This window comes from Odocoileus virginianus, chromosome 12 (assembly GCF_023699985.2).
Source record: "Odocoileus virginianus isolate 20LAN1187 ecotype Illinois chromosome 12, Ovbor_1.2, whole genome shotgun sequence".
In the NCBI taxonomy this organism is placed as follows: Eukaryota; Metazoa; Chordata; class Mammalia; order Artiodactyla; family Cervidae; genus Odocoileus; species Odocoileus virginianus.
The window spans coordinates 59,981,800-59,994,762 of NC_069685.1; the positions used below are offsets into that span (position 1 = coordinate 59,981,800).

General features: G+C 47.1%; 2 protein-coding genes across 2 annotated transcripts in view; one reads left to right on the top strand and one right to left on the bottom strand.

Annotated features, from left to right (window-relative positions):
• The window catches only part of SVOP (SV2 related protein), a 68,046-nt gene that overhangs the window by 49,369 nt on the left and 5,714 nt on the right, over positions 1 to 12,963 (top strand). The window contains exons 8-13 of the mRNA XM_020876043.2: positions 618 to 743; positions 2,293 to 2,421; positions 3,461 to 3,534; positions 7,953 to 8,029; positions 10,209 to 10,316; positions 11,670 to 11,781. Of these exons, the coding sequence (XP_020731702.1) occupies positions 618 to 743; positions 2,293 to 2,421; positions 3,461 to 3,534; positions 7,953 to 8,029; positions 10,209 to 10,316; positions 11,670 to 11,781 (626 nt within the window). The remainder of the gene's footprint in view (positions 1 to 617; positions 744 to 2,292; positions 2,422 to 3,460; positions 3,535 to 7,952; positions 8,030 to 10,208; positions 10,317 to 11,669; positions 11,782 to 12,963) is intronic.
• The window catches only part of DAO (D-amino acid oxidase), a 29,551-nt gene continuing 27,500 nt past the window's right edge, over positions 10,913 to 12,963 (bottom strand). The window contains exon 12 of the mRNA XM_070475450.1: positions 10,913 to 12,947. The gene's annotated coding sequence lies outside the window, so the exon portion shown is untranslated. The remainder of the gene's footprint in view (positions 12,948 to 12,963) is intronic.

A 12,963-nucleotide genomic window follows, 5' to 3' on the forward strand; every position in this document is an offset into this window, starting at 1 on the left:
CTGCTCCCTGTCCTTTCTGAGGACCTTCACTTGAAGGGTGCAGCCAGCCCACACCCACCCTGGTGGAATAAACACCCCAGTCTGTCTTTCCTCTCATCTCCTGTGGGGTTCCCCATTGGCTGCACCCAATGTAAAGCCAGAGGACAAGGAGTCTGTGGATGAGGTCCATACAAAGAGCAAGGTGGAAACGCATGGAGTGACTCTGAGAAGCAGACAGAAGATGTTCAACCCCTCGGGGGAGAGGCAGTTCTGATAAAGGAGACCGGGGCACTCTTGGGCAAGAAGATGAATGTCAGTAGGCAAAAACCAATGTGTCCACTGCTCTGCTGACCTCACACAATATTGATCGTGTTGATCTCCGTGACCAGAGCTGCCACAGTGCACACTCCAGTGGGTGCCATGCAAATATTATCCAGTGTGAGTGGCACCCTCAGGAGCTGGACAACGTGGAGGCCCTGGCCCACCCATGTGACCACAGGAAAAGGGACGGCCATTCTTACTTTCCTGACCTCAGGATCCTCTTACCCACGTGGATAACCTTGTCTGCAGTAGTCCTGGAATTGCGCACTGTGTTGACCAAAGCCGCACCGTGACTGACCTCCATTCTCCCCTGCCAGGTATTCTGGGCCATCGGGACGGTGTTCGAGGTCGTCCTGGCTGTGTTTGTGATGCCCAGCCTGGGCTGGCGCTGGCTGCTCATCCTCTCAGCTGTCCCCCTCCTCCTCTTTGCGGTCCTGTGTTTTGTAGGTATCCTTTAAGAGACCTCAGCCTTTACTGTTAGTCTCTTGCCATTCACTATATTTTGGTGGGGAGGGTGTGGAGGAGGGCGCCAAAGCCACGTGGTGGCCTTAAGATTATTTCTTTCAATCTGGAAATGAGACAAAGGGACAGGGCCAGGGGTAGGGCCAGTAGAGGGTGTCAGGTTTCCTCCAGACTCTGCTGGGATGTCCTTGAGGGAGATATCAAGGGGGTGGGAGATATCTTGCCTCATCCCCCCATGATAGAATCTTAAATATTTGGCTTCAAACATGGCTGGATGCTTCTGTAACAAGCAAAGCCTATATATTCGTAACTTAACACGATAGGAGTTTCTCATTCACAGAACAGTCCAGAATGGGTGCTTCTGTTTGACAGGTGTGATTCTGGGCAGTCTTCTGTTATTGTTTAGTCACCAAGTTGTGTCCGACTCTTTGCAACCCCATGGACTAAAACCCACCAGGCTCCTCCATCCATGGGATTTTCTGGGCAAAAATACTGGAGTGGGTTGCCATTTCCTTCTCCAAGGGCTCTTCCTGACCCAGAGATCAAACCCATGTCTCCTGCACTGGCAGGTGGATTCTTTACTGCTGAGCCGGCGGGAAAGCCCTTGCAATCTTCTACACATAGACTGAAGAAGGGCATCACTTGGCCAGGAATATTCTGCTTATATGCCATTGGTGAAAGCATGTCACCTGGCCTTGCCTAGGTGCACGAGGTGCTGGGAAATGTAGTTTCTGACTGGGTAGCCATATTTGAAGACAACTCTATACCATGGAAAGGGAAGCATGAATTTTAATCTCTGCTACATTCTCATTTTACTGATGAGGAAACTGAGGCCCAGAGAGGTTGATTGACTTCTCAAAAGGCACACAACAAATAAGCAACAGAAACCACTTGAACCAGATCTTCTGACTCCAAGTCTCATACTCTCTTATTTCACAGACCACTGTTACTTTGTTTTATGGAGATACCTTTATCTAGTCACATGAGGTTGGGACTCTATTAGGCCTAAAGGTATTTCTGGTTTCTTTCTGTCTCTTAGATTGAGCTCGCAAGATGATGCTAAACACAGATGAGGTGTAGTTTCTTGAGAGATGGAGAGATGATGATGATGGTGTTGAGAGAGGTGAAACTTTTTCTTTTTGGGCAGCAGTCTTAATTCAGCCATCACCTGGAACTCAGAAGCACCAAATTATAGTCATAGCAACAACCACAACGGCAGCTACATCAACCATTCCCAGCACTGTGCTGAGCATTTAGGATAATCCCATCTAATCCTCTCAACAATCCTAAGAGGAAGGATCTATTATTATCCCCATTTGATGGATGAGGAAATAGAGGCACAGAGGGGTCAAGTTATTGCTCAAGGTCACAAAGCCATTATAATCAATGGGAGTGCGGGGACTTGAAGCCAGGCTTCTGGCCCCAGAGCTTTTGGCCTTTAGGACTTCACACACAGGTGAGAGTGTGTGGCTGGGACCAAGGGTTCTGTTCCGCAGTAACTGGCCACATCTCGGTCTCCTGTCCCCATAGTGGCTGCCGGAGAGCGCGAGGTATGATGTGCTGTCCGGGAACCAGGAGAAGGCCATTGCCACCTTAAAGAGGATAGCCACGGAAAACGGAGCTCCCATGCCTCTGGGGAAACTCATCATTTCCAGACAGGTCAGTGCCAGGCGTTCAGACTGCGAGTGTTGCCGCATGAGCTGGGGAGCTTGTGTACGTGAGAGGGTGGGGGTGCAGTGGGCAGGACCCGCAAGGGGAATTTGGCAACTTCAACCTGTGTATTTTCATTGCCGAGTCTTACAAGTGCCACCTGGAGCCTTTAGCCAGTGACTAGAGAAATGTCGTATAATGTCCCCTTATGGGGGGACTACTCTTGCTTCAGTTTTATCTTTGAGCACCCAGGAAGTCTGATGAGCAGATGTGGTTGCTCAACAATAAACCCACATTCGGAAGTGCCATGATAGACTTATATCCAGGGCACTGCACCACGCCTGTGTAGACATCCTTAATGGATGGTGCATCATCGCTCCCCACAGCAACACCGTCAGGGACTCCTCTGCAGTACAAACAGATGAGCAGCTACCGTGGGTGCAAGGGGGGAAAGGAGCCAGATTTAAAGGCTGCCATCCCTGCCCTCAAGAATCAGCCCTGCAGCTTCTAAAAACATCACAAATACCGTTAAGCAAACGACAGAGCTTACAAGGAAATTATTTTTAAAAATAAAATTACATTTCTATATTGGGTGAAAAGAACTGAATGGAATTTCACCAGCTCAAGAGGAAGTATTAGGCTGGTCTGAAACATGGAAGCCAAGGACATACCCCAGATTTGCTTTGGGAAGCACAGGGGTGGGGCAGGGGTCCTCCCAAAGAGCCTGGGGACAGGAGGCTCATTTAGTTGCCTTTGGGGAGAGACTTCGTTCTCCCCGCTCCCTTCTGTGTGAAGATGCTCTGGATGGAGAAAGTATACAGTGATTTCCAATGTGTGCTGCAAAGCAAAAGTGACAAGGCTGGATGCTCCAGTGGTGGGCTTCTCTTTGGAAAGGAGCTGCCGCCGCAGGGGCCTCCCTGTGTTCTGGGGTACCCGGCGGCAGCGAGTATTTTTTTGGGGGGGATATTTCCTTCTGGGGTAGGTGCATGGCCACTGCCCACACATCTGCAGGGGAGGAGAGTAAATGGCATTCTTTGTCTTAAAACAGGAAGACCGAGGCAAAATGAGGGACCTGTTCACACCCCATTTTAGATGGACAACCTTGTTGCTCTGGTTTATATGGTAAGAGCTGTTTGTTCATGCTTGGGTCGCCCTCATCTGCACCCTGTTTGGGGTTTTGTTTGAACTGGATGCAGTGAGAACTCTTCCATCTTGGGCAACATTTGCAGAACTGAGCATCACTTTCGTGACCTCTGTGTTATTCAAATATCCTCTGTACTGTTGTTTGCTTAGTCTTCTTTTATTTGACTCACTTTTTACTGATAATTTTTTTAAAATTGAAGTATAGTTGATTTACAACGCTGGGTTAGTTTCTGCCATCTAGCAAAGTGACTCAATTATACATATATATGTATATATTCTTTTTATATTCTTTTGATATATTTATACACATATGTATACATTCTTTTTATCTTCTTTTTGTTATGGTTTATCCCAGGACACTGAATGTAATTCCCTGTGCTATACAGTAGGACAGATAAATGTCTTTTAAAAGGAAACTTTGTATAACTGCTTTAAGGAAAAACTGTAATTGCAGACCATAGACAGAAGTCGTTTTTAAAGATAAATATAAAGCCTCCCTAGCCGCAGGCTCCACTCAAGTACTCAGCCAACTAGAGATGGAAAATAATAGAAAAAAAAAATTCCAGGAAGTTCTAAAAAGCAAAACTTGAAGTTGCTGCGTATTGGTAACTATTTACATAGCATTTCCATTGTAGTTACAATTCTTTACACAGCACTTACATTGTATTTGGTATTGTAAGTAATCCAGACATGATTTGAAGTATACAGGAGGATATGTGGGATTCCCAGGTGGCCCAGTGGTAAAAGGGGCAATGCAGGAGTCGAGGGTTCAGTCCCTGGGTCGGGAAGATCCCCTGGAGGAGGAAATGGCAACCCACTCCAGTATTCTTGCCTGAAAAATCCCGTGGACAGAGGAGCCTAGTGGGCTATAGTCCATGGGCTTGCAAAGAGTCGAATACAACTGAGTGTGCACGCACATGTGTGTAGGTTATGTGCAAACACTACACCATTTTACATAATGGACTTGAGCATCCAAGGATTCTGGTGTCCGCAGGGGCTCCTGGAACCCATCCCCCACGGATCCTGAGGGATGAACATACACTAAAAAGTAGCTAAACTGATGGTTTACCAGAGGCAGGAGGCATGAAGCCTCTGTGCTCAAGAGACAGAGAGGAGAGGTGTTAGGGACTCATTAGTGCGTAAGTAAGACTGAGATAGAATTAAAGAATCAAAAGGAAACTTAGGGGAATCTTTTTTTCACAAAGAAATTCTTTTTTACTCTTGCGGTATCCAGCCCACTCCGTTTATATTACCTTGGGCCCATATTTTGGGAACCCCTGATTTGGTCAACATGGGCATTCTCAGAACTTTCAGTTTTTATCTCATTCCACTTTTTCTTAAATAACAACCATGGCATTGACTGGAGGGCATTTGTAGTGAGTACTCACCTTACACCCCACAGCTAGTCAAATTTCAGCCATTCTCTCAACTCTTCCAACTGTGTAATTTCTACAGCATTAACAGTGCGGAAAATTAGCCCGGTTGAGGCTCTGTGACCTGTTTTCACCAGTTCTCACTTTTCCTATTCACCTTTGAGCAGACGTGCTAATGAGCAGGGGAGTGTCTCCAAAAAGGGCAGTTGCCGCGGAGGTGGGGGTGGAGTGTAGCCGAGGGTGGGGGGAAAGCTTTGATGACATACAGCACCAGGTTCCAGCTCTGCCCTCACGTCCCCCAAGAACTGAATCAGCTCACCAAGGCTTTAACACCTGCTGTGTGCCCAGTCCACGTGTGGAGCTGGCAGGATATTTTAAAAGGTGGGGAAACAGAATTGACAGTATCTATCTTTGAGTGCATGTGATTCTGTTGGACGGACACTGCTTAAATCCTAAGCAATTAATTAGAGCCTAATTTTAGAATACTATAGAAATCACATTTGGGAGCACATATTGTAAGGCAAGGAAATTAATCATCGGCTTCTGATTATGACTGAGCTCCCACATAGCTGTACTATAGGACGTGATATTCTGACCCTACGGACTGGAGTATTCTGGTTCCTGGGACAGTCGGAATTTAATTAACTGTGTCATTCTGATCTGAAATGCCCGTGAAGTCTGCAGACTCCACACTTGGCTGGGCACAGAGCAGGTGTTTAATAAACGCTTGGTGAAGTGATTCAGTTGAACATGGAGACAGAGCTCCGCAGTTTCCTCATCCCTGCTATTTAAAAGTAGAGTGTTCCACGTTTGAGTCAGTTCTAATGACTATAATGCAGGAAACCTGGGTTCAATCCCTGGGTTGGGAAGATCCACTGGAGAAGGGAATGGCTACCCGCTCCAGTATTCTGGCCTGGAGAATTCCATGGACTTTATAGTCCATGGGGTCGCAAAGAGTTGGAGACGACTGAGCGACTTTCACTTTCACTTAATGAGGTAGATGCACCTAGAGCCTATTATACAGAGTGAAGTAAGTCAGAAAAAGAAAAACAAATACCTTATATTAACGCATATATATGGAATCTAGAAAGATGGTACTGATGAACCTATCTGTAGGGCAGTAGTGGAGATGCAGACATAGTGAACAGGCTTGTGGACACAGGCCAGGGAAGGAGAGGGTGGGATGAGTGGAGAGAGTACATGGGAACATCACACCACTGTACGTAAAATAGGTGGCCAGTGGGAATTTGCCATATGACCCAGGGAGCTCACACTGGGGCTCTGTGACCACCTAGGGGGTGGGATCGGGTGGGAGGTGGGAGGGAGGCTCAAGAGGGAGCGAACACATGTGTACCTATGGCTGATTCATGTTGCTATGTGGCAGAAACCAGCACAATATTGTGAAGCAATTATCCTTCAATTACAAAAAAGTAAATTAAAATGTTACAAAAGTAGAGTGTTCCAATGAAAGCCTTCTCAAGCTGAAGTGGCATAAAGCGAAGAAGTAATTACCTGAGTTATTATTACCTGAATTATATCACAGACAAGCCACCCCCAAAGCTGTTCACTCAACTGGAAAAAGGAGCCAAAAAACTGGGGGAACCAAAATTTGGTAGAAAACATTTTGACAGATGTCAACAGATGTTAGAGATTTTGGGTCGAGCAGAATAGGGAAGAGAATGGAGATACATTTAATAATATAGGTATTCCCCACTTTCTGAAAGCTTGCTTCGCTATAGTTCACTTTTACGAAGTCTATATTAGTACCTGTTTTTGCTTGCCAGAAGAAATTTTTCACTTTTACAAAAAAATGGGGGAAAGCAAAAATAGCTTCCCAGGTGGCTCAGCGGTAAAGAATCTGCCTGCCAAGCAGGAGGCACAGGTTCGATCCCTGGGTGGGGAAGATCCCCTGGAGAAGGAAATGGCAACCCACCCCAGTATTCTTGCCTGAGAAATCCCATGGACAGAGGGGCCTGACGGGTCACAGTCCACTGGGTCACAAATAAAGTCGGACACAACTTAGTGACTAAACAAGAATGAAGACCATCTTGCTAGTCAAAGAAATAATAAATGGAAATAAAGCACAGATGCTCACAGACACAGTTCAGAGGGAATGGCAGCTTGAATTTGAAAAGGAATGTCTTTCTATGTATAGCTGAATCACTTCACTGCACAGCAGAAATTAGCACAATATAAGTCAACTATACTTCAATAAAATAATTTTAAAAAGAAAAGAAAAAAAAAGCTACTGGCAGCTTGGTGCTGAGATGCTGAAGGTAATTCCCGGGGAAGGAGCTTGGTGGCGCCACCATCACTGCTTGGGGCAAGACCTGCCTCTACAAAACAAACACTGGATGCTATTTTTGCTTTCCCCCATTTTTTTTGTAAAAGTGAAAAATTTCTTCCGGCGAGCAAAAACAGGTACAATATAGACTTCGTAAAAGTGAACTATAGTGAAGCAAGCTTTCAGAAAGTGGGGAGTACCTATATTATTAAATGTATCTCCATTCTCTTCCCTATTCTGCTCAACCCAAAATCTCTAACATCTGTTGACATCTGTCAAAATGTTTTCTACCAAATTTTGGTTCCCCCAGTTTTTTGGCTCCTTTTTCCAGTTGAGTGAACAGCTTTGGGGGTGGCTTGTCTGTGACATAATTCAGTTCTTTGGGTTTTTTTTTTTGGGGGGGGGGGCTGCACTGTGCAGCATGTGGGATCTTAGTCCCCTGATCAGGGAGCAAACCCATGCCCCCTGCGTTTATCTTAACCACTGGACTGCCAGGGAAGTCCCTATAATTCAATTTTCTTGATCTTTCAAAGGACACAGGATCACTTCCTTTTAGCCCATCAATATGTTTTGTACCCGCCATCTTCTTGCTCAAGCGGTCCAGAAAAACTGGCCCAGCGTGGCCTGAGCCCAAAGCCTAGTCTCTGCTGCTATGGGTGGAAGTCCTTCACAGTGGAATGGGAATGGGGGCTTGCATTTCTCCCATCATTTCCTTACGCTTCTTGCTTGCTTCCTGGCAGGTTTTCCAATGCATTTTCTTACTATGGTTTAGTCCTGCTCACCACCGAGCTCTTCCAAGCAGGAGATGTCTGCAGCAGTGAGTATCACAGCCTTCAAGCAGTTAACGCCCTCCACCCCAACACACAACACGCCCAACACACAAGGTCATACACACACCCCCAAGCCCCCGTCCTGCCCTCACAGGGCCTGGCCTGGCACAGACTCCAGATTTCTGCAAAATTTGAATATGAAAGAGCTGGGTTGTGGTTTCTGAGATGTTCTGTAGAAACCTGGACAATCTTATCATGATAGATGTAACCTTCAAGCAGAATCATATCTTACGACCCCTCAAGAGGTCCATGAAGTCCATCCCTGAGTTTTACGGCTGTGACCCTGTGGAGTCATCCTGTGTGCGTCATCCTGTGTGCGTGCATTAAGTCTGAGAACCAGGTTGGAGCTCAATCCTGGCCACACAACAGAATCACCTGGGGGAGCTTTTAAACAAAGGCAGTGCCATTTAAACAATGCCCAGACCAAGTTAATCAGTATCTTTGAGGGTGGGGCCCAGGCATGAGTGGGTTTTTAAAGCTCCCCAGGTGATTCCATTGTGGAGCTGGAGATGTGACCCAGTGGACAAGAGGAATGAATAAGAAGCAAAATCTACATATAGATGTCTGGGCTTTCAAACCAATCTGTCTTTAAGAGAGTATTAGATTCCTAGCATTGAACTCAGGATGGGAGATAAAGGGACGGAGTTCTGTCTGTTTGCAGGATTTGTCCAGTTATCTTTTTTTTGTGAAGCCTTCTTAATCTAAGTTAATTGTTTTGTTTGTTAGTATGAGGACTGGTATTATTAGTGAGATAGCAGAGTCCCACCTTGCTGGGGGGTGTGAGAGAGTCTTAAATGAACTGCTCTGAGGAAGCAGTTCAGTTATAAATTCAGGGTTTGATATTGGTTTAAGTTTAAATCCTTTGTGCCCGTGACAGAATACAAGCCTGACTCACAGTGAGGCCAAACAAACCAAATCATTGGAGTTTGGAGCAGAGAAAAGTGTGTTGCAAGGCCAGGCAAGGAGAATGGGTGACTCATGCTCAGAAACCCTGAACTCCCGATGGTTTGGGGGGAGGTTTTTATAGGCAGAATTTGCTGGTGGTGGAGGAGAGCTGCAGGGTGTGTGGCTTTCTTCTGATTGGTTGGTGGTGAGGTAACTGGGGGATGTCCCAGGAATCTTGTGCTCAGTCTGGAGTTGCCACCTTCCTTCTGGGTGGGGACCTTAGTGCCTGCAGAACTCAAAGATATTCCTTGAAGAGAAATCAGGCTGCACTATTAGGTCTTGACGGCTCCTCCCTTGTTTCTGCAGCCCCTCCCTTCCCAGGCTAGCAACGTGCCAAAAATTGGCAGTGTGTGGAAAGCCAATAATCGATTACATCACTGCCAGACACAGCTTGCATTTTTGTAGACAAGAATCATTGGCATTAGTGTTAGTATTCTATCATGTGGAGTTGTGAAAGAGCCTAAGGATGTGAAAGGTGAGATAACCTGTAAGGATTCACAGAACAGGACCTTATGCCATTTCAAAGTCTTTACCTCTATTTCCTAACAGAGGACATGAGGGCAAAAACATCACACAGGGTAAGGGAGGTCAGGAGTGTGGGGCAGAGTAAAGGGCCGTGGGTAAGTCAGTTTTAAACGGGGTGGTCAAGATGGCCTCGATGAGCAGCTGAGCTTTAAAGAAAGACTTGAAAGAGGTGAGTAAATCAGTCATGGTGTGTGCTAAGTCACCTCAGCTGTGTCCCACTGTGCTACCTTATGGACCACAGCCCGCCAGGCTCCTCTGTCCATGGGATTTCTCAGGCAGGAATACTGGAGAGGGTTGCCACTTCCTCCTCCAGGGGATCTTCCCGACCCAGGGATCGAACCCGCATCTCCTACAGCTCCTGCATTGGCAGGTGGATTCTTTACGACTGTGCCACCTGGGAAGCCCCAGTTCTGGTCTGAGCGCATTCATGTACACAGACTGCGTCCAGCCTCTCAAGCACCTTACCCCCTAGGGTTTATTAGCCCCCGCATTGTCCGGAAGCTGGGGCTTAAAGAGGTGGGGCTCTGCCACTGCTGGTGGAGGGGAGGCACCCTGAGTTGGTCTGAGTCCGGAGCCCGTGCACCTTCCTCAGAACTCCAGCCAAATCACACGCAGGGAAGGAGACACGGGGAACAGGAGGACGCAATTCAACCCTGCGCGGGCCTCTTCCTCTCCCTCTCTCTCTCCACCTCCCAGTCTCCAGCCGGAAGAAGGCCGTGGAGGCCAAGTGCAGCCTGGCCTGCGAGTACCTGAGCGAGGAGGACTACATGGACCTGCTGTGGACCACCCTGTCTGAGTTCCCAGGTGAGGGGCCTGCGCCAGGTGGGGCTGGGGGACGTGCCTGCAACCTCGTGCCAGCCGGAAGCAAATCCCGTTTCTAAAAAAAGCCGGGGATTTGTTTTCAAACCTTAGCTACAAGTTGTCAAGGACTGTGAAGGGGCTGACATTTTACTGTATGCTTCACAGAAAGCAAAGGCGATCTATCTTTTTCCGTCACCTTTTCTTTTGGCTGCACCCCACGAGATGTGGGATCTTAAGTTCCCCGCCCAGGGGTTGAACATGAGCCCACGGCAGTAAACGTGCTAAGTTCTAACCACTGGACGACCAGGGATTGCCAGTCTTATAGACATATGTCTGTTTGTCACGAGGGAGGTCACTTCTGGCATAAAGTTAACTTTAAAAAGTTATCATCTTAATCACTGCCCAAGATTCACAGATATGCTTTGTAGTAGACATATTAACCGATGTGATGGACATGAGTTGGAGTAAGCTCCGGGAGTTGGTGATGGACAGGGAAGCCTGGCGTGCTGCCGTCCATGGGGTCGCAAAGAGTTGGACACGACTGAGCAACTGAACTGAACGGAACTGGAGACATATAACGCAATGCATTTTTTTAAAAATTTAAGCACCAGGTTTTTATTGCGTCTGTACGAGCACTGTGAATTGTAGGCCATTCTTGCTTTGTTAAAATATCATTATTTTAAAGCATCTCATCGCAGTATTCACACACATGGAAAAAACAATTGTACTAGGGATTATAATGAAACCATTATAATCATTATAACCATTACTACTCTAGCGCCTCCCACCCCTCATTCAATTTCCCAGGAGGAATCACGTTTGTTTCTGAGTAACTCAATGCGTTTTAAAGCAGATTGTCGACATCTAGTAACATTAATGACATTTACGGAAAATACAGTTTTAAGTGATTGTTTTTACACTTTTGTAAGTCATTTTATCATAATCAAATATCGATATAAAATATTTTTTGACTGTTCCACGTGGTTTGTGGGATCTTAGTTCCCCAACCAGGGTTTGAACCCATACCCTCCACAGCAAAAGCCCAAGAGTCCTTACCACTAGGCCTCCGGTGAATTCCTGTTACAAAATTTTTTGGCTCAAAAAAAAGAAGTGACATTGCACACTTCTGCCATATTCTAGTCATCAGAAGTGGGTCATGAGATCTAGCCCACTCTCAGGGGGAGGGGAGTTCATAGGATGTGAAGATCGGGAGCCCACTCTCAGGGGGAGGGGAGCACATAGGATGTGAAGATCGGGAGCCCACTCTCAGGGGGAGGGGAGCACATAGGATGTGAAGATCGGGAGGTGGGGGCCGGGTCAGACACCACCTCCCACGGTACCCCTGCTCCCTTGCAGGTGTCCTTGTGACTCTCTGGATTATTGACCGCCTGGGCCGCAAGAAGACCATGGCCCTGTGTTTCGTCGTCTTCTCCTTTTGCAGCCTCCTGCTGTTTATCTGTGTCGGAAGGTGGGTCATGATACCAGCTTTCTGTGGCCAGCTGGCTTATTTCTCAGCTGGTGGTCAGTGGCTCTTTGGACCTGCAAGCTGTGGGTTACACCCTCTGGGGGTCATCTGAAAGATCCCTCCAATCCCTCACTAGGACTGAGTCTGTGGGCTGCCTCAAAACTGCCCCAGGCTTAAAGTTGGGACCTCTGATGGAGGTGAGGGTAGGAGGGCACTTTACTCTGTCGCCATCACAGTTAGACTTTTGACATCATCTCCCAGTGAGATCCAGCATTTAGGTGTTTAATTCATAGGTGGGTTGTAAGTGCTCATTTGTTCCATGGCACTGTTTCAAGGTCCTGTTTTATAATCTGCTTTCAGCATTGCTCCATCTTTTCCATCTATCAAGGTAGAACTGTTCTTCCGGTTCCAAAGGTAGAACTGGCCTGTGCTGACCTTGGAGAGACCCCAGACCAAACTGCAGATGAGAGATCTGTGAACAGTCAGATGTAGCTTAGATCTGGGAATGCTGATATTCAAAGACATTGTGGGAACAATAGAACAGGGGGTTGGGGATCAGGATTGTCCTCAAAATACTGAAGAGAAGTTTACTTTCCCTGGTTCAGCTGGTTCCTAGCTCAATTCCTGTCCCCACTAGGTCCTACCTGGACTTTGGATGATTTAGATCACTTCTCCCCAACCTCGCCCCCACCCTGGGCACCACCGATGTTTCCATCTCAGCCTGGAACTTTGGAGAATGATAAACTTATAAAAGTCGGCCTTCAGAGAGACCACTGGGGTGTGTGTGTCTGCATGCCTACCTGAATGTGTGTTGGGTAAGGTGGACTTTGCCAATTTCTAGGACGTAAATCGGAGAAGGCAATGGCAACCCACTCCAGTACTCTTGCCTGGAAAATCCCATGGACCAAGGAGCCTGGTAGGCTGCAGCCCATGGGGTCGTGAAGAGTTGGACACGACTGAGCAACTTCACTTTCACTTTTCACTTTCATGCATTGGAGAAGGAAATGACAACCCACTCCAGTGTTCTTGCCTGGAGAATCCCAGGGGCGGGGGAGCCTGGTGGGCTGCTGTCTATGGGGTCTCCCAGAGTCGGACACAACTGAAGCAACTTAGCAGCAGCAGCAGCAGGGCGTAAATTCTACCTGGGCAGAGAAGACTGCTGAAAGAAACTGTCAGAAAAAAAAA